This window comes from Teleopsis dalmanni, chromosome 2, assembly GCF_002237135.1.
Source record: "Teleopsis dalmanni isolate 2A chromosome 2, ASM223713v2, whole genome shotgun sequence".
In the NCBI taxonomy this organism is placed as follows: Eukaryota; Metazoa; Arthropoda; class Insecta; order Diptera; family Diopsidae; genus Teleopsis; species Teleopsis dalmanni.
Window position 1 is genome coordinate 25862214 of NC_051847.1, and position 25599 is coordinate 25887812.

Consider the following 25599-nt stretch of genomic DNA (forward strand, 5'->3'; position numbering starts at 1 on the left):
TATTGGACTGTGAAGTTCAAGACAATTGGATTAGAATACATTCTTTATGGTATGATGGTCTGTTTGTAATAATACGTTCAACACTGTCCATGTGCTCGTCCTCTGTGATGAGAAGCCGTACGTAATAAAATCACCACCGCTAAACTCAGTTGCTGCAATACGGAAATCGGAAAAATAGATTCTTTTTTGTCTATTTCTTAGGTTCGGTTCAGGTGACCATTTCTTGTGTGTATTTGTATTTCCGAATATATTTGTCTATTTGTATGCAGAAAATGTGATGTACATATTAGCAAAATAATTAATTTTAACATTACATCGAAAACTGCCGAAGTGTCAACACTTGGTTAGTTTTACAGCGGTTTTTTATTTTTTCATTACTGTTACAATTTTAAGCTAAGTAAATAGTAATAGATAGTAAATTTAATAGCAAAACTTTTCTTTTTGCAGGTATTTATGGAATTTTTAAAATTACTTTTACAACATAAACAGTCGTCGATGTCGTCCTCAGCATTGTTCAACTCAGTTCAAGAGGCAACGTTTTTTATTTCGTAGATACCTGAGTAAAATATAATAATAAATAAATAAATAAATAGATACCAAAAATAAATAAATTATTAAAACAATTTATAACTCAACAAAATTATTATAATTATTATAATAAATTATAATTAATAAATTTTTTAATAAGGAATAATTTACCGAAACTGGTTAAATGTGCAGCTGAGCCATAAGGAATATCACGAACAACAAATTAACTAATAATCTCTCTAACTTTCAACGTTGTTGGAACAATATTTAAGGATTTTAACAAAACTGATTTGCATGTTAAGAGAATTGAAAAACTTTATTACGGAGACGTAATAATTTTAATATTAATAATCGGAACTCAAATATATATATTTATATATATATATATATATTATAAATATACATATATATATATATGTACTTTAAGCGACAAAATATATGAAGGAACACTAGCAACAACAACACTCTTAGATTAAACTCAATTCAAACCAAAGTTTTGAATACGGAAGAGCATTTTTTACAAAAATATTAGCCTACAGTGGACAGTTTGCAGCATAAGCAGCTAAAAATTTTGTTAGTATGGAGTGCTGTTTATCTGAAGAAGCCAAGGAACAGAAGCGCATTAATCAAGAAATCGAAAGACAATTACGTAGAGACAAACGAGATGCGCGAAGAGAACTTAAATTACTGCTACTGGGTAAGTTATATCAATAAAATATATAATATATATTAATACAATATGAGGAAACATTACAAAAAAAAACGTAACTTAAAGAAAGCTATTATAAACTTAAATTTAGATTGAATGTTGAACTATATATATCGCTTACAATATATAGAATAACTAATAAAAGAAAATATTCACCCATTTAAGTAATCAATATATAGATTAAATTATTTTTTATATTTATGAGTGTAATTGTGATACATGTTTATACATTTCAATATTTTAGTCAACATGTGAAACCTAGAAACCTTACAAATGTTTTTTTTTTTTTTTGAAATTAATTGCTAAACGATTACGGTCTATAATAGTAAACGGGTCTTTTAAGAAGATTTTCTAAAAATATTTACCGAAAACATATATTTACTAAATGACTAACTGCAATATTTTCAGAGATTATATATACCTAAATTTATGTATTCTATTATAATTCAGAAATACAATCAGTTTAGGTAAAATCTAAGCCAAATAGACCTGTTTTTTTTTGTGTAACCCAGTTTCACATAAACTAATGTGATTGCTTGTGAAGCCTTTAACAGATGTGGTGATGTGGAAATTGATTGACATTGTTGAGTTGGATTTCTGTGACATAGACACAGTCACGGCTAGAAGCTATTTATTATATTGTAATAGACTTGGAAATTTAAAGGAATGTATTAAAAACTGGTTTGTCTCACTAGAAACACTTCTGTTTCTCAGTGAGAGAAACAGAAGCGATCAGATCTACCCCGTCACTTATTTGATTTTCTGTCCAAATATATACACAAACATTTGAATTATGTTGCTTAATAGCTCATCCATATTGAGGTGGCAAATTTCCTTCATCTGCATCCAGGTTAAATTCAATATTCACACATATTTCCTCATTCTTGCTTTTAAGTTATACCACACTACTCTCTGCGTCATATTCCAGAGAGTACAGTGTTTCATAGAAGAACAACGCCTTTTCTCTCAAAAATTACATTTGATTGACGGAAATAGTTGAACGACTCATTAATCGCATTGATAACTACGGTGAAAGACCACTACTTACGGCAACAGAAAGTACAATTACTCATTCATATCATTGGAGATTCTTGTAACACCAAGAAGTTAAAAACATATATCTGCCATAGATATTAGTTCAATCTGAATATAGTGACGGATATATTTAAAAATGATCTAATTTAAAAGCAACCCCTAAAATAATAATCAATTTTATATTAAATTTTGCTACCTGCAACTGATACTCTGAAATGTTTGCAAGGAGAAAGAAATATGTTTAGGTCTCAAGATAACTTCATCAGTATTCTTACAGATATAATTCATTTTAGTAAGCAGAATTATGGTTTTTTTAGCCCTTTATGCAAATCATCAATTATCCACACAGATATATAAATATCTGATATATACTATATATATTTTTTTTCAACAGGAACTGGTGAATCCGGTAAATCAACGTTTATTAAACAAATGCGAATTATTCACGGAAGCGGTTACTCTGATGAAGATAAACGAGGTTATATTAAATTAGTTTTTCAAAATATATTCATGGCAATGCAATCAATGATCAAAGCTATGGATATGTTAAAGATTTCATATGGAAAGGCGGAACATAGTGTAAGTCTTAATAAATTAGTATAAATACTTAATTACAATAATAAAATTTTTCTCGCTTAGGAACTTGCGGATTTGGTTATGAGTATTGATTACGAAACAGTAACGACTTTTGAAGATCCATTTTTGTCAGCAATCAAAAATCTATGGGCAGATACTGGTATACAAGAATGCTACGATCGACGAAGAGAGTATCAACTAACAGATTCAGCTAAATAGTAAGTGATTTTATTAATAATAATAATAATAAGTGATGATTTTTTTTAAAAATATATATTGTTTGAAAAAATTTATTAAAAAAAATATATAATCATGCATAAAGTCATTAATACACTTTGTTAAAAAAATATAATAGTTATCTGATGGACCTCGATCGTGTGGCTCAACCAGACTATTTACCAACCGAACAAGACATTTTAAGGGTTCGTGTGCCGACAACGGGGATTATTGAATATCCGTTTGATTTAGAAGAAATACGATTTAGGTATTTAAATAAATAATAGTTGGGTATATAAGTGTTAAATTTTCATATTGGTGGAAGTTTTTTTCTTAAAACTTTAATTTTGCATGTTTCTAAACTAATTTTATTGTAATTACTAACTTAAAAATTACATACTTAAATTTAAAATTAATTTTCTCTATTCTTTCTTTTACAAAATATTAAATAATATTAGCATACCGTTCATATGATTCTATAATCTTATATATAGTATTGTTTTTGTATTGATAAATGAGTTTCTTTTGTTAGTTTTTTAAACATTACAATATAATATAGAAATAATATATTAATACAATTTCTTAACCAATTTCACATTTTGGTCTAAAAACCTTTATATATAATGGACCTTTAAATTAAATTTTTATATAATTTTTTGAAACTTCTTAAGTGTCTAATATTTTATCAATAAGATTAGATAGATCAGAATAGAGATTGCTATTAATAAGGAACTGATAAGATATATTACTAATAAGATATATATGTTTCAATATAATATTATACTTCTTAGGACCTTTAAGTCCTTCAAATGTAGTCTTCATATATTTTTTTGAACCTTTTTTATTAGTCGACAGATCAAATAATCGATAAGATTAAATAGACTAAGATGGGAATGGTAAAGCTATTAATAAGATATATTTTTTTAATTATGAGATTTATATGTTTAGTTGGATAGAATGTTAAAAAGCTAATATTATTAAAATATGTTGCTTTAATTTCATCAGAAATTTGGACGATTAGAGTCGGTTGAGTTGATGGAAACTAATGTCCAACCAGTATCAATGTAAAACGTCAAAATCACATCGTTGTCATTCAATTTTGTTACTATAACAGCGCAATTGAAAAATAATTTTCTTCATTTTAATCTAAAGACTTAAAAATCATTTACTAAGAATATAAAATAAATAAATCATTTATTCTCAGTTATTTAAGCGATTTAGAACGTATTGAAGCGGCTGAGTATTTACCAACAGAACAAGATATTTTACGTGCTCGTGTTCCAACAACTGGAATTCTTGAGTACCCATTTGATTTAGATGGAATAATATTTAGGTATTTTAAAATAATTTGAAAAGAATATTTTTACAGAACTTTTCTTAGAAAACGGTAAATGCTAGTTATAGAAGGTTTGGTTTATTATTTAATATATATTTTTTTTTATATTTTATTAAACTTTAATTACTTAATTTTTTTATTTAATGCTTGAATATTTATTTTTTGCACCTTAAATAAAAAACAAAATTTTTTTATTTATTCAAATATTATATAAATTTGTTTTTCATATACAGAATGGTAGACGTGGGCGGTCAGAGGTCCGAAAGAAGAAAATGGATTCATTGTTTCGAGAATGTTACATCCATAATATTTTTGGTTGCGCTATCGGAATATGATCAAATTTTATTCGAATCTGACAATGAGGTTTGTTAACATATTCATTTAAATATGAAGAATAAATTTATTAATACTATTTAATATTTAATTTAATAATAAAGAATCGTATGGAAGAATCAAAAGCTTTATTTAGAACAATTATCACGTATCCGTGGTTCCAGAACTCATCAGTAATTCTCTTTTTAAATAAGAAAGATTTATTAGAAGAAAAAATTATGTATTCGCATTTGGTAGATTATTTTCCCGAATATGATGGTAAGTTTAAATATTTAATTATAAATCATTTTTTTAATTATTTTAAATAATACATGAAATTTGAAAGTCTTTTTACATTCATTTATTGACTAAAATACATTATATATAACGCAAAATTGATGTGAATTTTAAAAAATGTCAAAGGTGCCAAATGTGATCATATGGGTGCAAAAAATTTTATACTGAAGAAATATTTAGTGTGCAATCCTGATCCAGAACGTCAATGCTATTCTCACTTTACTACAGCAACAGGTTACTCTATTAAATTATTTAAAAAAGAAAGATGACACACACATCGTACTTGCTAGTTGCTGACGCTTTAAATATTGTAATATAGTGTAATTTGCTAGACATATAAATATTCTATTATTCTAGTTTAAATAATATTTTTATTTTAATAGATATTTTATTGCTTATAAACGTAGTTTTTCTAATGCTATATTGCTTTGATTTTCGTTTTTTATTTTAATGTTCATAGGTCCACAAAGGGACGCAATTGCCGCCCGTGAGTTCATACTTCGTATGTTTGTAGACTTAAACCCCGATTCCGAAAAGATTATTTATTCTCATTTCACGTGTGCTACAGGTAACCGTACGTTTATGTAAAATTTACTTTTTATTTTGGTATGAATGGGTGTATGAGAAATTGTTGAAAGGCTGTATATGGTTGATTTGTAGATTAAATAAAAAAATAAATATTGTTGTAATAATTTTTATTAAGTATTTTTAATTTAGTAATTCTCAATTATTATATATGGAAGGATTTAAAAAATCCGCGTATGCATTTGCTTTGCTTTCATGTACAATTCATAAGTATGGTTTGCGTATATCAATTATAATTTATAATATATCTAATTATATATATTATTTTTTCTTTAAACTTTTCAATTACTGGAACTACAAATTTAAAAAAAAATCACAGATACCGAAAATATTAAACTTGTCTTCTGCGCTGTCAAAGATACTATTATGCAAAATGCTCTAAAGGAGTTCAATTTGGGTTAAATGTAATAATATTTAATATATTCATAATTACAGCAAAATATTTCATTATCGTTTGTAATTGAATTTTATTTATAAAAAAAAATACGATAAATAAATGAATTTATTTAAGTGTTGTTTTAATTTTTGAATATGCGTTAGAGTTATATATACTTGTATATATAACATATTGAAATAGAATAATAATTTTAAAGTATTACGACGTGTTAACTTTTTACTACTTAAAGTAAATATATATATAATAATTAATATATAATATATATTATAATATATAAATAATTATATAAATTAGTATATTATTATAATATATAACAAATAAATTATAATATATATATAATAATTAATTGTTTATTATTGTTATTGTTAAAATATTATTACCATAATTTTTATTGTTATAACTTTTATTATTATTACAAAATTCATTATTATTGCTAATATTAAAAAACGATTGTTTATTATTATTATTATAAAAATTTATTATGTTTAGCACTATGATTAAAGTTATCTTCCTTGGAAGAACGACGTCTCCCTTGTCCTAGCTCAATTGAGATCAGTATATGACCAAGTGCTAAGCAGTTATTTGTTACGTATAAACACGTCTATACCTAATGTGTGCCCAAATTGCAGCTTTACTCTCCATGGCCTCGCCCATCTGTTCTCCAGTCCTACAAAGCACACAAACCTCCGTCCAATTGATCTTTGAAACCATCCCATTAAAGTGACTAAGTTTTTCATCTGGACCCGGGTTCATGTTCAATCAAATCCTACCCACCCAATCAACCTCTTATCCACATTTTCCCCTCCATCACCCCCAACCACTATCCACCACTTGCACACCCATGTAATTGTCTTGTATATCCTTTCATGTTATCTGCTTACAGGTCTCAGCAGGTTACAACAACAGTAACAATAATTAGAATTTCATGTTAAGGAGCAGTATGATATTGAACTAGAGTTCCTAACTAAGTTGATCAACTGGAAAAATAGCTATATTAACTTAACCTGATTTATTAAATATGTAAACGTTATTATTACTAACTATCTCGGCAGTCAATGTAATATTCTTTTTCAAATAGTTAAGGTTTCACAAGTTTATATCCACGATATATTAAAATATTCAAATACTTGTAATTGAACAAATATTTTGAATAGTTCAGACTAGTCTATAAATTCTATAATACATTAAGACCGAAAAGTTTTCGGAAATTCTCATTTAAAATTCGCGCGCTGTATATTTTTCGATATTTTAAGTTTATGTAGTTTGGCAGCAATGTCCTTAATTACTATGCCAAAAATGAGCGCGATCTGTCAGACAGTTCGTTTACGGCAGCTGTTGAAACCAGTTCACCTCAGTAGTGCGTTGCGAAAAAAACAATGGAAAAAAATATTGAACAAAGAGTTTGCATCAAATTTTGTGTTTCGAACGAAATTTCGTGTGCAGAATCGTTGCGAATGCTACAAAAGGCTTATGGGGAATCAGTTTTATCGAAAACTCAAGTTTATGAGTGGTACAAAGCCTTTCAGGACGGTCGTACGACCGTCGAAGACATTTCGCAACGCACTACTGAGGTGAACTGGTTTCAACAGCTGCCGTAAACGAACTGTCTGACAGATCGCGCTCATTTTTGGCATAGTAATTAAGGACAGTGCTGCCAAACTACATAAACTTAAAATATCGAAAAATATACAGCGCGCGAATTTTAAATGAGAATTTCCGAAAACTTTTCAGTCTTAATGTATTTAGAATACAAAATAAATATCAATATTGTCACTAAGTTGATCAGTATTTTATGTTGTTGTTGTAGTCCCCAAGAACTTTGTCGTTTGGGAAGACAAGTGACTCCGCCCTGAGATATAATATCGTTTCGTTATATGGTGGGCTTATAATATATATAGGATGTTTTTTGATTTGTTTTAAGTTTATTTCTTTATTATATCTGCTAATTTAATAAAAATGTAACAACATTTATACCAAATTATATTTTTTTTTACTCAACAGTTCAGGATCTGTACATAATTCTCTCCACAAAGTTAGTCAAAGATTATTATAACATTAGAAGCTTAAGATATTGTTAGTACTCTGTTCACTGGGTTGCCATATATATATTCTATTTTTTTACTACATAAAATTAGCATAAACTCTTGAAACTATAAAACATTAAAGTATTTTAATAGAGTATAGAATTTTTTCTCTCAGAACAATATTGGCTTTTAATATCTATTAAACTTTATTAACTTTGATTTTAACCTCAATATAACAGTTATGACTATAATATATAATAGAAACCTTACTTATTGAAAACTCTATTAAATTTTATTTGAAAAAGATTTATCCGATATTGATTTTTTTAACTCTGTTATAATTTTTAATATGTTATTGATAAAAGACTATACATATTTTGCATATAAATAAATTCTCTATATCAAAAGTGCATTTAAGACTTAAAGAATATCAAAATATAAATTACCTTGGTATATATATCAAAGTATCGCAGTTATTGTTATATATCTTTACTATGACTTTTTTAAATTGTATAGCAAAATAATTTTTCACATGAAATTAGCTAATGACTAGTTTGATATATGTTTGGACTATTGTGTGTAACTTATTTTTGGGCTTATCTCAATAAAACTGTAGGGTTTAGACATATTAACTATATAAAATCGATGCAATGATTTACGAGATATAGTAAAGCTACTTAATAAAAGTTACCTTAAAAAAATTTAAATATGGCAATTATGGTTGCGAGGAATGGTAAAAAAAGACCAAACACAAATTATTTTTTGATAAAATCTTTCTGACAGAAAAAACCCTTATTTAGCTAAAAAAATTAATATTTTAAAACTAAAAATGAGTTATTATAACACAAAAACACCAGGTACCTTGTAATCACAGTCATTATCATCCATACGTATTGTAAATTTTTTCAATGTCTCCACTTTATAGATCCCTACGGACTACCAAAACATTAACAATATTTCAAAGTCTGAAAATACAACTACAATTTGTAAAAATATGTATTTCTTCGCTTATAAAAATATAAACAATTGCTTAATAAAAAAATTTCAAGTGTAATTTTAATTATAAATAATTTTTTTTATTAATTGATATTGTTTGTTTTATTAAAATATAATTGTTTGTTTGTATTCCTTATTGAATTAAAGCATTACCAAAGAAAAAGTTGTAATCAAAAAATTTTTACCATGACAATGTATATATATAAAACTATTTTTTTATAATAAATAAATAATTAGATATAAAAAGGTAGAATTACTTTTTGCAACGATAAACTATACAAAATTTATATATATTGTATTTTATAAATAATTGTATTTTACATATATTGTACTCTATATATTGTATTTTATATATAACTAGTAGATTATGTGCACAAAGCATATTATATAGTTTAAAAATTGTATATTTGCATATAGTAATATACAGCATAGTATATGTTAATTAAAGTAATATATGCATTTAAATATATATGTATATAAATGATATATATATAATATAATATATTATAATATAATATAATATAAAATATAATATACTATAATAAAATATATAATATAATATAATAATAATATAAGAGTAAATACTTATTTATTTATATTTAAATTTAAAATTATTTGAGAATATTTTTAATATAACTATATATATATATATTAGCCATATACTGGAAAGAAAGAGTTAACTTAAAACCAATTTTTGTTTTAAATGTTTTGTGTGTACTGTTTTTATAACGTAATAAGCAATTTTCTAATATATTTTTTTAGATATAAAATATTTGAATTTTTGAAATAATTGAATAAACTAATTGCTTATTTTCATTTTAAATATTGAAAATAATATAAACTCTTTGCTAACGTTTTGTTTAATTTTTTCAGATACTGAAAATATAAGATTTGTGTTTGCAGCTGTAAAGGACACAATACTTCAATCAAATCTGAAGGAATATAATTTGGTCTAAACTGGATTTTGGATCAAACAACTATTTTTGTGATTTTATTATATTCATATAATTCCTTTTTTCGCTAAAAGAATATAAGTAAAACAATATGAAAGTATCATTAATAAAATTGGTGTATGGAAATTAAACCAATTAAAAATCAAGAAACTAAAAAGTAAAAGTAAAAGTAAAAGTAAAAATTTTTTTAACGCTACAATAACCTAATATACTTTTAAATTAATATAAATAATATTAAAATAAAAAGAACAACAATCACAACAAAGAAAATATTGTAATTTGACAAAGCGAAAAGTCAAAAGTCAAAAGTCGAAAGTCAAACTGAAGAACATTAGAACAAGAAATTTTGTTACTGGCAAACAATTAACAACAAGAATATAAATTAAATTATAATTTTTATGATAGTAAGAAACGAATGCTAAAATCATTTTTGATTGAAACCTATTAAAACTAAAACAAGGCAGAAAAAAATTTGATCAATAAAATTTTTTTTGTGTGAAAAATATAATAAATAATTGTAATTATATTTAAACATTATTTGTATTGAAATGAACCACATTCAATGTAAATTAAAAAATTACCAAAAACTACAACAAAAACAACCGATTTCATTCATAACATAGAAAAATTAATATCTTGCAAATAAAAAAATTAGATAAAAAATTATAAATAATGATGTGTAAATGTATGTCAAAAAATTATTATAAACAAAAAACTATATATTAAAAACAAAAAAAAAAAATAAATAAATAAAACAAATAAAATGTTTTGTTAAAATTGATATATTTTATCTCTTTTATTTTAGTATATTTTAATTTTAATTATTTAGTTAAATGAAATTATTAAATGCATTTTGATAATAAAAAAAACATGCGCACACATGTAAAGCACTAACCATATATATACATATTTTTAATTTGACCATTAAAATTAAGTCTAACCAAATATTCAGCATATATATATACATATTTATATTATTATAAAAGAAAATTCACAAGTTTAGTTTATTGCACAGAAAATTCATTAAGTTTTTGTTTTTGTACGAATTTAAGTCCTGAATTTTAATTTGAAAACATTTCCGAAAAACCTTGAAAACAAATATAAGGAATATAAAGAATACGGCGCGGAAACAGTGAGACTAGACTGTATTAATTCAAAAACTAAATTAAAAGTTAAAAACACATTCATTCCTATTATTTCTATTATTAATCTTTGATATTGTTTCTATATAAATAATAATAGAATAACAATGAGGATGTTAATATAGACTTCGTAACATTTTAATTAATTATTATGAGGAAGATTTAGTTTATTAATTTCGAAAAGCAGGTTTATTTTTTCATTTAAAGTTTATTATTTCTTAAATTATAAAGATTAATATATTTTAAAGTATTAAAAGTGCACATAAGGACAATTTAAAAAAAATTATATAAAACAAATATATATACAAATAATTTTGTAGTGAATTTTGAGTATTTTCCAAAATTAATTAAAAATATCTTTATATAACGATTCATTAAAAGGCAACAAATAAAATGACTTAAAGCTAAAAATAAGTTTGATTTAGCAGGAATTAAAAGCCAATTATCAGAAATACAATTCATAATGTATCATTAATTTTCTACTTTAAATGCAGTTTTTACTATAATCGATTTCATAATTTTTTTTACTATTCTATATTACCTTTGTTTACCTTCCTTCTTGCATACCCTTCTTGCTACCTTTTATATATATATAACAACTAATATAATAAAATCATTATAATTACATTTCAGCACATCTTATATGTAGTAATTTTTATATTTATTAAATAAAAATTATGTTGCAAAAAGGGACCAAAGGAATATTAAAAAAATAATTCATTATCATAAACATCAATATTTCTAACTTTTTAAGCTTTTTCTAACTTTAAAATTTTTTATAATTGCTAATTAAATATAAATAAAAAGCTGCATTTTTTTCAAATATAAAAATACAGAAATATTTTTAGTTTTTTTAATATTTTAATCATTAAATATTGAAGCTATAAAGTTAATTGAATGTGATGTGTTATATTTTTTTTCTTGTTATTGTTATTTATTATTTAAAAATATAGGAAAGAATATATCATTTTTTTTTCATATTAAAAATGATTCTTATGCTTCGATAATTTAAATAATTGCTAAAATAATACTTTCTTCCTTTTACTTTCAAGTGCTTCTCTCTCCTTCTTGCTCCCTCGCAATAAAATAAAATATTCTTAGATAAATGTCTATAGTTTAAATGTTATGAAATATTTAATAGCATATTTAATTATTATAATTTAGTATTTTTTTTAACTATTTAATAGTAACGTAAAAAATGTTAATAATTTGTTCATTATTTAAAAGGTTTTATAAACGTTTTTCATTTAAACAATAATACGGATATGAAATATATTTATTTATATGAATATAAGTTTTTATATAGGAAACAGCTATATAAATAAATTTACATATAAAAACCAACAAACTGTTTTTATAAAAAATTAACATCAGCTTTTAAATAACAGACACATTATTAACAGAAAGTGAACTTAAAACAATTAAATAAAATAGTAAAATATTTAAATTTTTAATTAATCATTTTATTTCATGTATTTTTATTGGATATTATTCATATAGTTTATTTACAAAACAACTAATACAAATTTTAAATAATACAAATAAAATAAAATTTTAATATAACATACAATTTTTGTATAATAATAAATATAATATTCCATATAATAGGAAAATTTAAAATTATTAATGACATTAACATTAAAGTTTGTTTTAACATTTGATATAATATAATAATTTATTAATTTAAACAATTTATAATTATTGGTTGAACATTTAATGTATTAAAGTTTGTTTTAACATTTGACCTTATGTGCACTCACTTCACATATATTATTTCTCAAATGCTATTTAATAGAAAGAATGACATTAAAATATTTAATAGTCAAAATTTTTTATATGCTTAGGTATACGTGCTATATAGGAATTAAAACATAAACTGTTGATAAACGAGTGTGTGAATAAGGAAAAGAGTACAAGAAGTTACTTTAATAGTTAGTAAATAATATCTCTTTAACAATATCGTAAACCTTTTACTTTAAATAAACACATCAACACCAATTTACGCCTAATTATTAGATTATTTACTTTATTTAATTAAAAGTTCAAACAATACCACTTTAATTTCATGATTATAATATATATCTACACCCATTTTTATTACGCTGACTTTGGCCAGACATTCCCCAGATTTGTGAATACATTTTCCCTTTTTTTTTGTGAAATATGGAAAATTCGTAAGTAATAAACCGTATTCGTTTTCGAACATACAAATCTTATCAAATTCTAGCCAGTGTGAACGCTATTTCTTTCTCTATCTTAATTATTTTGATTAAAAGTAAATTGTTTTAAATTATTTTGATTTTTTGTTACGAGCGATTTCAACTAATGTTATACGGCAACCTAATGCAAATTAAAAATCCTTATATGAAGCCTACAGTTATATGGCAAACCAATACAAATTAAAAATCCTTATACACTTTTTAATTTTTCGATTTTATATTTTTAAATAAACGGAATTTTAATGGCACAGAAAGATAAGTTGAGAAAAGGTACAACTATAAAAATTTTAATATATGATTGAATTATTAAGAATTCAACATTTCGTAAGTAATTAAAAAAATAAATTAAAAACATTATTTCTGTTTATTAGTAAATTCTACAAATTTTGAAAAACAGCAATTGTTTATGAAAAAAATTTATTTAATTTATTTGATTAATACATTATTTAATAGATTTTTATCTTATTGAAAGTTTTCTTTGGTTTTAATTAAAGTTTTATATAAATGATTTACTTTTCCGTCCAAAAATCTTAACAAATGAATCATAATTTAATTTTTCTTTATTATAGTGTTAATTAATATATCAAAATTTTGGTATGAATGTTTTCATTCACACTACAAAAACAAAAACAAAAAAAAACAAATACAAAATTTTTAATTATTATAAAAGTCATTGCTAAAGACAAATATAATCAATAAATTATATAATATGATGTTATTGACCAAAAAACTTATACGTATGACTAACGATTAATAGGACTACACAGGTCCTTTGTGATTGAAAAGTTCTATAGCTTGCAAATACCATTTGGATGTTCAGAAATAATTATTACATATAATAAAATTTATATAATTGATATGCACGTTAATTTTTAAAATAGCAAAAATGCCTTTAGGTTATGAGTAATATAAAATACACAAATATAGAGTGGACCATAATTAACCTTACGATTTCAGTAACAAAAACTTTCGTGCGTAATGTACAATTAATTCATTGATTGATTTTTTTCAGGAATTTTAAACTTTTATTAATCAGGAAAAGATTAACATCAGAAATATTAAATGGAGTTGATTAATATCCGTGGAATTACGTTGAAATAAAATGTTATAAATATAAATACAACATAAAAATAATTTAAAATATTAAAACTATAACAATAGAGTATATAAAATAATAATACTAGATGAAGATAAATCGTAACGTTAATCGTGAAATTATTCTAATTACATTGTATTCATATTACAAATAAAAAAATATACCAATTAGTATATATTATATATAACCCGATTTTCATTTACATTAACGCAATAAATTATATTTCGCCGTTTATGGTAAGGTTTTCTTAAGTGAACCTACTAAACAATAAATACAAATACATAATTCTAAATCTTGTAGTTCAGTTTTTTGCTTGAAGTGTACAAGAATTCAAAATATTTATTTATCATTACGATATCGGATAACATTTAAGACCTATTGTTTTAAAATAAAAATCAATGAAGCCCTAGAAATAAGTCGGAAAGAAATAGTAATAAAGTTCACTTAACGATATAAAGAAATATATGAGAGTATAATTGTTTGTAACAGCAAATGAACGTTGTCAGTTGGCCTGCAATTTGAAGCGTTTATACAATAAGCAATCCATATTCTAATTATTATAATATTAATACAAAAAAAAATTTTTTATAAATTACCAACTCATAATTCAACAGCAATATTTATAAAAATTAAACTAAAAATAAAGAAATAATTAGCTGAAATATATTTACTTATTTATATAGATACATAAATGTTATTTAATTATATTAAAAAAAAAAGGAAAAATCAAAATTGAAACACAAATATGCATTGTAAATCATCAATAACTTAATCTTTTATATAGCATAATGAAATATATACATTTACCTTTTTGCAAACATATTCAAAACTTTTTATAGCATTATCAATACCATTATACATATTCAAAATATAATATGATATTTATTTATATAAATAAATAATTAATAGTAAAAATGATCAGATGAATATAATAGTAGTATAATACTACTATACATAACAACCAAAATAACATATTAAAAACAAATGATGAAATTGATTATTGAAATATAGATATTATTTTGTGGGGGCTATAATCGGTATAAAATTCTAAAAACTCTAACAATATTTACTCTCTTAGGTGTCGAATGGCAATTATCTCTGAAGCGATAACCAATCATTTCGCTGGTGGGTATTAGCGTTTTGTGCCTTTTTACTGGACATAATTATAGCCCCTTGTTGTTTTCAGTTAGAACGTTACTACGCTTATAAATATATTTTACGCTTTAAATGTTGAATTGATATACAAATATATATGCAAATAATTTTAGTAATATTTTATGTTATAGTTTCAATTTTAAATTTTAAACAATTTATTTGTTGGAATTGTAGGTGCACTTGGTACTTTTAAGGATAATGTAAATAGTAAAGATATATTGTTTTTAACAAAAGCCTTCTGAATATCTTTAGTATTTATTAAATAAGTTGGGAGAGTGCATTTTAATTGCATAAGTGCAGGTTTTCTTATAATAAAACGGAGCTAAGAATATGTTGTGTTTTGACAGATTAGGATTGTAAGTAGACTTTGTATAACTGATGTAAAAAGAAATATATAATTTATACATTTTTATTTATAATTTTTTTTTATTTTGTAATCGGTTTATTGGTCATTTGTGCAAATGATACACAACTTTTTAAATTATATTTAAAAATCATTTTCAGTGGACTGTAGTTTGTTATTGTTATTTAAACACTTGACTAATTAGTTCAATTCAAAATTAAAAATAATAAATAAAAACATATACATTAATTTAAATTTCAAAGTCAACTAATTTTTAAACAACATATAATACATCCGTTTGTGCAATTAATTGTACTCAGTAATAGTAAATATTAGTATTATTTACACCTGGAAGTCATACATGTCTATATACTGAAATTTGAAAGATTTAAAAATCGGATAAAGTTGAAGTTACTGATAATTAATAATGTTTATTATGACAACAATAATTATAACAACAATATGAATTTATAAATTATTACATACAATTATTTACTCGAAAGCTTTTTTATAGTTTGTTTGTAAATTCTTCACTTTTAATTTCATAGTACTACATTTTTACTTACAAAGTGTGCGAACAGATCTGATCTTAGCTTGTCACCTAATAGAGTTGTTAGTTTTGATAACATAATATTTTTTTTTAATGCAATGTGCTGCCAACGTTAATAAAAATTGTAAACCATAATTATATCTTTAAAGTTTAGTTAGTCGCTTTTCATATTCATGCTCATATATTCACTTTTCTTGAGTAAACAATTTTATTAGTTGTAAAAAAAAAAATTTGAAACAATAAAAAACAAAATTTGATATTAAACCTAAACCTTAACTGATGAAAAAATATATCAACTTTTAAATACAATTAAATAATAAAAAACATATATTTCGAACTACAATTTTAACTGTCTATAAACAGAATATAATTGTATGTTAAAAACTTGAATCAGCACAATATTTTTCTTGTATGATTTCTTCTGCTCAGTAAACTTTTTACTATATTCTTAATTAAGAAAAGATATATTCACTGCAATATAGAATAAGTGGTTGATATGATTGCCATATACTTTTGTGTTCTTCCTTCAATTATTTACTATGCATTTTATATCAATAAATCTAATATTTGCATTACTCCCATCTACATTCCATATGCGCAGTTTTAATATGATTATATGATTATATTATATTAACACAGTTCAATATAAATGATTTATACACAGTTAAATATTTTTTAATAAACTATTTTATTTTTTTTCTTTAAATTAGAACAGAAAAATAATAAAATAATTTCTAACTATAATGTTAAAATAATAAATTTGTTAAACATAAAATTGTTTGCAGAAATATGATAATTCACACATTTTATATTAACATATATAAATTTAATATTATTTGTATAAAATAAATGCATGCACTTGTAAATATATTTTCAAATATATAATAATTAATTAAATTCTAGTCAAAATTATTAATTTTTTAATAAAATAAATAATAAAATTTATATATAAAACACATTGGAAACACACATTAATGTTTATTTAGGACAAAAAGAAATAAAAACAATATAAAAAACATTAATGAATTTTGTATTTTTATAATAAAAAAATTTTTAATTTTGATAAGTTAATTAAATAAAAATCATAAGCTATATAATAAAATTTAGTAATAATATAAAAATTAAGTAAAAAAGGCAAAAACATAATAATAAAATAAATAACAATGATTTTTGTTTAGGCAAATTTTTACGCACAATATTTACAGAAGAAAAAAAACAATACGATTTTGAATAAAAACATTTTTAAATTAATAATAATATTAAATTTTTTAATAGCATAATATCAAACTTAAATGAAGTAAGAAAATTTAATTTCCTTCTTTATTTTATGATAGATGATTATAAATTATAAATTAGATTTGCAGTAATTATTCATTGTGAATATATTCTCTTAATGAGCCAATTTTAAGATTATACAATGAGTAATCAATATGCAAATTTTAGTTTGCCTAAACAATAAAACATTGTTGAAGATTGATGATTGATGATTGGAGATTGAAGATTTTAATGTTTTTCAATTCGTATTATTGAACACATTAATATATATATTGTTAAGTATAAGTAATGACACTGATCACTGTACATCCTCGTATTTAAGGAAAAAAATGATTCTTAACTTTATATAAGTTGAGTTGTGGCAATTTCAAAAATGAAAAATGAATGCTTACTTAAAGCAGGACTAGTAAAACATAATGAAAAAATTTGCAAGTTTTAGGCTTTAATAATAAAAACAAATTATACATATATATAAGATTTATTTAATTTACAATGTAAACATTTTGGTATACATAAAAGTCAACTAAACACAGCCGCACAGAATTTCAAAAGTCATATTCACGTTTTAAATTGGAAAAAAAAAGACAAAAATAAAAAAACGTCTAGAAAAGATAATAGTGCACTCCCCATAAAATATTTCTGGGTTCCGCTGTGGTTTGTTGTGCCTTTTATGTATATTTTTTAAGTTTTTTTATATATAATAAAATTAAAAGTCTAAACTAAACAGACTTGAGAAATTTTGCAAACATAATATAATGAAATCAAGAGTAGTTTACATGTAAAACCATTAATTTACAGCTAAATTTACAATTATATTTACTAATAAATTAAAATAATATCGCTTGATGTGTGTAAAATCTTTTACATGTATTCACAACTCTTACCAATCCTACAATAAAGTAATAGATTTTGGAAATATCCAAATTAATAAATGATAAAAAAATTATCAGTGTACACTTAATATAATAAAAAATATATATACAATTAAAAAACAAAAAAAAAATTTGTATTTATTTTAAAATTTATAAAACTATATTATTATTATGTTGAGACTAGTTGAGTCAGTGCACTTGAGCACTTTTACTTTCCATTAACTGCGAAGTTTCTTCATAACCACGCATTATTGTTTGTCACTTCATCTGACTAAGCAATAATTGATCTCAGATATCTCCCCGAGGTGCCTGTAACCATTCTGAGATTTGATAACGCGGTGTTGATAAGCCTGTCAGTTTTCGTAAATAATTTCTGGGCTCTATCCTTTATATATTTTTTGATCGTATCAATTTTGAGGTCCCTGACGATGTTATTTGTCCTAATGTACCATAGCACCTTGAAAAGTCTGGCTAATATGAAAATAGCTGGCTAATATGTAGTGTTTGAGACTAACAAATAATTTTTAATTATTTCATTTCTCGCTAACAACACTGCAATTAACCTGCATTTTGCAATAAAGATGGTAAGATAACGTTATACCGGCAACACTAACGATCTACTTAAGCCTATTGGCGTATTTGCCCAAACCGTATAAGAAACTCAAAGGTTTAAAAGGAGCTCTAGGACGTAGATCCGGCCGTTCTTGGAACCTAACGGGACATCTAAATGAGAGTGCTAGATTTTTTCTTAAAATAACGCGTCCAACTTAAACGCAAATATGCCGGCATATCATTGTTCTCATCTTTTTTTAGTCGTAAATTATTCACCACAAAAAGAAATCATTAAATGTTTATATGATGTCAACGATATGCCCAGAGTTTTTTGAAGGTTTTCCGAATGATTACCAGAAGCTAACTCATCTGCCTTGTAATTTTAATAAAGAAAGAATTTATTAAATTAGTAAAGATACAATTTAAAATAAAACGAAAGTTAATTTGTATATAAAATTTACCTTTTTATTAATTTAATTATTTTTTTTATATATTATATACTTTAATGTTTATTTTATGCTAATAGAAAACTAAGTTTTATAAAAATGTTTAGTTTGAGTATCACATATGCATACATTCTTAAAAACTAATTTTTATTTAAAAAAATTTAAGTTTTAATTATTAAATTTAATTGGAAAATATTTTGATTATTTGACAAAACAATTTGTTAGCATAAAAATATAAACTTACACTATCGTTAGTAATTTTTTTTTATTATTAAGTGTCTCAAAGTACAGTATATAAAAACTAATTTACATTCGTATTTAGCTATCAAAAATATAAAACTTAGTTATTGACTTTGTCGATGCTTAAATCACAACGAAATCACTTAAATTACGCGTTGGTTGTACCATATTAGCAGGCATTAATTGAACTATTTTATTAAATAAAAATGCACGTCTTGTTCTAATCTCATGACAAAAATCTGGACGATCTCTTCTACAATTTGCATTACGACAATTTAAAATTTTATTTGAATTTTCAGGTTCATTTGTTAAATTAACGACAACAGATTTTGATGATTCATTATCCGAATTACTACTACTTGACTTACTTGTATCTATAAGTAAAAAAAAAATAAAAATCTAAGATTTTTTATTTATATTAAATAAAATTTTAAATATACCTATGTTGCAATTAGATTCAGTCGTTTCGTTTGTTTCTTCACCAGAAATATTTTCTTGATCATCATTTTCTTGATTTAGTGCCGGCATACATACACGACCAGTCTCTTTAGTGTTTGATGTAAAAATTAACGAGGCCAATTTATGGAACTGTAAATTTGATAAAAATTAAATTATTATTTTAATTCATGATTTCTAAGAAATTTAACGGTTAATTTAATAAACTATGTACTACTATATAATAGTTTAAAAATACTTTTCTTCTAATTAATTTTTTTAAAGTAACTATTTTAGTTTTTTTTTCCTTCAGTTTTTGCTAGATACAATTAAATTTATATAAATTATATACTAAGTCTCTTCATTATCTGTCATAATTGCTTAACGTTAAATTTGAGTAGAATATGAACGCTTTGAAAGGATTTATGTAAAAGTTTCTTCAACTTTACTCAGGTTAGCTTCAATTAAAATTCTACACATCCACAATCCATGCGGGTACCCAAATAATCGGCTTTTCTTTCATACTTCCTTTACCTCAACAATATCCTTACCCATGTATTTATATTTATAACTCTTTTCATTTTATCTACCATATAAGTAAGAAAATAAGAAAGAATTAAGGAGCACAATTTTAAATTTAACAAATAGTAATGTAAAATAGTTATTTTTATCGATTACTTGTTAAAATATTTCGTACATTAAGAAATATGCTCGGAAACCTCGAATTGTTGAATTAGAATAGAGCACAAATTTTATAAAAATAAAGTTAGCATTTTACGACAGATTCAACAGATTTGAATAGACTCCTAATTCAGTAAGACTGTAAGACTTACTTTATTAAGTTGTTCCTCATTTGAATGATCGATCACTTCTGATATACGATTTCGTAAATATTGCATTGCTTTAAATGAATCAACTCGTGCAATTTCCTCATAATGTAGCCTACGTATAAGAAAACGGCAATGCTTCAGAATTTCTTCTCTTTTTGGCCTAAATAAATATAATTAATATAAATTTTGTAATTAATTGTAATTTAGTTAAAGATTAAATAGTAATATACTTCTCTAATGATAGTATCCAAAAATCATCCAAACGTAATTGAGGTAAAGATGTTTTACCAGGATTACCACCAAAAAGGTAATGTAACTATAAACAAAGAGTCTTGTTATTAAAATTAAATTTATTTTTTATTAGCTATTTCTTTTTTTTTTAATTCAAAATTGCTTGGGTATCAATCATCAGTCTTATAACATATACTTAATGTATAATATTTACCTTCACTGTATCGTCGTAAACCATTTGATGAGCATAGCGCGGACAAGGTTCATTTGGCTCTTTTTTGACAACTCCTGTTATATGACAAATGTTGTGCCGATAAGTATATATACGAGACCATTTCATGGTTTTGATACAATATACCCAAAATGAATTAGAAGCATCAATTTGTTGCATATCTCTGCGATCTTTTAATTTACTTAGACTCTTTAAATATAAAAATATATATAATATAATGCAAAAATTAATATATATACAAATCTTTTACCGAAAATACATAAATTTCATTACGATCAGAATCGATAGTTGCTCGCAAAGTATAACCTGGTGGCGGTTCATTTCTTATTTCATTGCAACCAAAATTATTCTTATTAATTACAGAAAGCACTTGTGCATCAACATCATAAGTAACAAAATCCTCCATATCTTCCTTGCCACGCTGTCCTCCATAGATATATAGCTTACGATCTTTCTGTATTTAAAAATAAATTTCTTGCTTAGTTGTTAGTTTAGATATTTCGAAGTAAGTATTACTTAATACATAAATATATGCAACTACATATATATAAAAATCTAATTGTATACATAAATATATTCAAATACTTTAATAAATACATTTACATTCAACAAATAAATGGATCTAAATATTTAAATCAATCAATACAGAGTTGCATTCAAACACAAACAAGTCATTTACAAAAATATCTTTGTGAATACTTTAATACTTATAGATAAATATATATCTATATATATATAGATAAATATTTTTAAATATATAGATGAATATATCTAATTATATAGATGATTATATCTAAATATATAGATAAATATATCTAAATATATAGACAAACATATGTAATATTGTGTATTATAGTGTATTATAGTATAAAGTTGTTTTCAACTTACATTATGAAAAACCATACAATGCGTTACGCGCGACTTAATTGATAGAACTTCAGGCTTTGAAGCAGTCGGATGATGGCAGTCTACAAATATTTGTGTCCAGGTATTTGTTGCAATGTGATAGGAAAATAGGCCCGAATATTCTGGGTCGTTCAAAGTGGAATTTGTAACACTTCGGGGCGTTAAAATTTTACCACCAAATATATAAATTGTACGTTTATCGGCATCTATGCACATTTGATGATCGTATACCAAATGCGGACCACCTACTTGACTAGTATCATCACATATTTGCAACCAAGTTTGTTGTCTTGTGTCATACAAAAAAAAATCGCTCTAAAACAAAATAAAATTATTAAATAAATATATATGTTCATATATATATATTGTGTTTTAGTTGTACCTTTATATAATCTGTTGTTCTGATTGAATTATCTAAATAACGACCAAGCATAAATATATTTTCACTTACAGGATCGAAAATCATTTTATGACAAGAACGTGGACTTGGTCCGTTAAATTTTTCGGAATGTTCATACAATAGCGACCAGTGATTATTCATTATATTATACATCCATAAATCACTTAAATCCTGAAAACCATCCCAACCACCATATAAATATATTACACTTTTTTTGGTATCCATTACTAATTGATGACCACCACGTGTACCTATTACGAATGCTTATATATACATGGCATTTTACAACTACAATTTTAGATTTTTACCTGGTTTTTCTACGCTTTCAACATCTTGCATAATCCAACTGTGCTTATAGTCTTGCCTTTCTAAATACTCATCCATTAGACCTTCCTTAACACAATCAGCAACAAAGTTTTCAGCCTTTTCAAAATTTCCGTTTACAACTAAACATGTATGCAGCTTGTTAATAAGCTTATGTTCTAGGTCAATTTTGGTTTGTTCTTGCAAGGCTTTGAAAGCTGTCTCATAGCCTTGTTGACGAAAATGTTTAAGGCATAATTTTATAATCTCTACTTCACGTAACTATTAAATTAATTTCAATATATTAGTATTATATGAAATTAAATTCAAAATCTTTGTATTTACCTTATTATAATTTTTCAAACATGGACTGGTATACATTGGATCATCTTGCCCATGTAACTCAACATACCAAATGCTAAAATTAAACGTTGGCCCCCAAGAAAGTAATGGTACTATTTTTAAAAATAAAATAGCTAAGTTTTCAGAACCGTCTTCCGTTCGAGAACGTAATTTAAATACTTCTGGAATGGCATCGTTCTTAAGTCCACCCTCTGCAATCGGTACCATGTTATTTTCCTCTAACCCACCAAATACACGAAATTTTTTTATATTACAAACGTGCGGTTTTTCGAATTTGCCAAACTTTATGTATTGTACAATTGCTGGTCGTTTTAGTTTGAGTGTCAGGTACTGTGGTGGGTTATTGGTATGTGCAGACCAACGTGAGGTCTGGTCGTTTGGGCAGTCCATAAGTATATTTCTGAAAAGGAATATAAATATATACTAAAATCGTAACTTATTAAATTTAAAGAGATAAGCAAGTTTTTGTAATATTTTTATCAGGTATACATTTTTATATGATAAAATAACTAAAAATAAAAAAAGAACGAGTTATTTCGTTCTTAAATAAATAACAAAATGATATACCATACTTCGATATAATTAATTCTATGTTTTTAAATATTATTGCAATGAAACTAAATAAGATTCATTACTGTTCGAACCCTTCTAGATATCTTTTCATCATTAGGCAGATTTGCATTCGAACAAAAAAAATCAACCTTTAATAAGAATTTGTTTATGATAAAACTAAAACTTCACTATCTATTAGTCTAAATTATTTTATTTTCAATTTCAATGCCAAGATTAAGGAAACTAATGAAATTTTTAATTAATTTATTTTTTTTTTGCAATGTGTATAGATTATAAATATATCATAACATAAAACAATATTAACAACTTACTCTTTGAACCAAATACCTAATTAAAAAACACATCACTAAGTCCAACAAAAAAAAAATGATATAAGCAACTGTTGTCATTGTTGTTGTATGCATATTAGAAATGCCGTTCATACTGAGAGACCAGTTTATTTAAAAAAAAAATTGTGAATATTATGCAAAGTGGAGCGTAAAAATTATGCAAAATATTGAAATATGCAAAAACTTTAAAATGATTTCAAATACTTACTCTGGATAAAAGTTGGTGGAGAAACTAGAATAACGGTGAATTTCATATTTTAATACCTCATTGTCGGCGATTGTGGAAGCGTACTTGTGTTCCATATTAAAGCTTAAATTACTACTTAAATCACTTTTTGGAGACGTGCTACTTTCAATAGATGCACTATCCGTCATGTTCTAATATCAGTTCAAATACTAAAAATTTTTATTTATTGTCGTTTTATGGTGCACGCTGCAAATATTTTTGCAATACGATAATTTTTTATGCTAGTTTATTATTTGGTAATTTTATTTTATGCGTAGATAAGTGATATCAGTCGTTAAAACATATTATTTAAAATTGTTATTATAATATTTAAGTTATTAATATATTTAGTAAATTATATTGCTATTATTATGGCTATTGCCAGTATCTCTGCCTATATTCTATTGTGAATATTTTAAAGGGTTGCTTATCAATATAAAATTTGCGCTTTTTTTCGTACTAATAAATAATAATATAATTACTATTTATGCATAAATATATATACCGTTATATATAGTATATCATATTTTTTTAAATATTTAATTTAATAAATAATAATTATTATTATTATTGACATGTTCAAAAATATAAATTCAAAGAACTTAGTTTAATCACAAAAGATTTTCAATTATTTCTATCAAGCGCTATAGCACTCAGTGCACTGAAATATTTATCCGACTCTCTGCTAATTGTCCTTCTCCATATAGTTCTTGGTCGCCCGCGATTTCTTCCTCGTTGCGGATCCCATTCTAGAGCAGCATGTGCAATTTCGCTGAACGGTTTACGCAGAATGTGGCCCAACCACTCATAGTTTCTTTTTACAATTTGTTTATCAATTGGCTTTTGTTCTGTTATAGCCCACAGTCGCCCGTTGCTGATCGTTCTAGACCACAAAATTCTTAAAATTTGTCTCAAGC

At 24.3% G+C, this 25599-nt stretch overlaps 2 protein-coding genes across 7 annotated transcripts; one reads left to right on the plus strand and one right to left on the minus strand.

The window, feature by feature from the left end:
* Positions 1-934: 934 nt before the first annotated feature.
* Positions 935-10108, plus strand: LOC119678691 (G protein alpha q subunit). Of its 6 annotated transcripts, none has more exons than XM_038090671.1 (9): positions 935-1225; positions 2667-2851; positions 2912-3066; positions 3204-3332; positions 4269-4397; positions 4634-4763; positions 4838-4991; positions 5470-5577; positions 9885-10070. In XM_038090671.1, the coding sequence occupies exons 1-9, from the start codon at positions 1108-1110 to the stop codon at positions 9965-9967; spliced, it is 1191 nt and encodes a 396-aa protein (XP_037946599.1). In that variant the 5' UTR covers positions 935-1107; the 3' UTR covers positions 9968-10070. The 6 variants fall into 6 exon arrangements, with proteins under 6 accessions (XP_037946599.1, XP_037946600.1, XP_037946596.1 ...); XM_038090672.1 differs by lacking the exon at positions 9885-10070 and adding an exon at positions 5914-6041; XM_038090668.1 differs by lacking the exon at positions 4269-4397 and having other exon boundaries at positions 9885-10108.
* Positions 10109-19883: 9775 nt separating this feature from the next.
* On the minus strand, positions 19884-25007 carry LOC119679524 (muskelin). The gene is made up of 11 exons (XM_038091923.1): positions 24665-25007; positions 23537-23954; positions 23197-23473; positions 22871-23139; positions 22471-22803; positions 21833-22036; positions 21565-21771; positions 21350-21435; positions 21123-21279; positions 20295-20442; positions 19884-20228 (listed from the first exon to the last, which is right to left on the minus strand). Exons 1-11 carry the CDS (start codon positions 24829-24831, stop codon positions 19978-19980), a joined length of 2517 nt encoding a protein of 838 aa, XP_037947851.1. The 5' UTR covers positions 24832-25007; the 3' UTR covers positions 19884-19977.
* Positions 25008-25599: the final 592 nt, after the last annotated feature.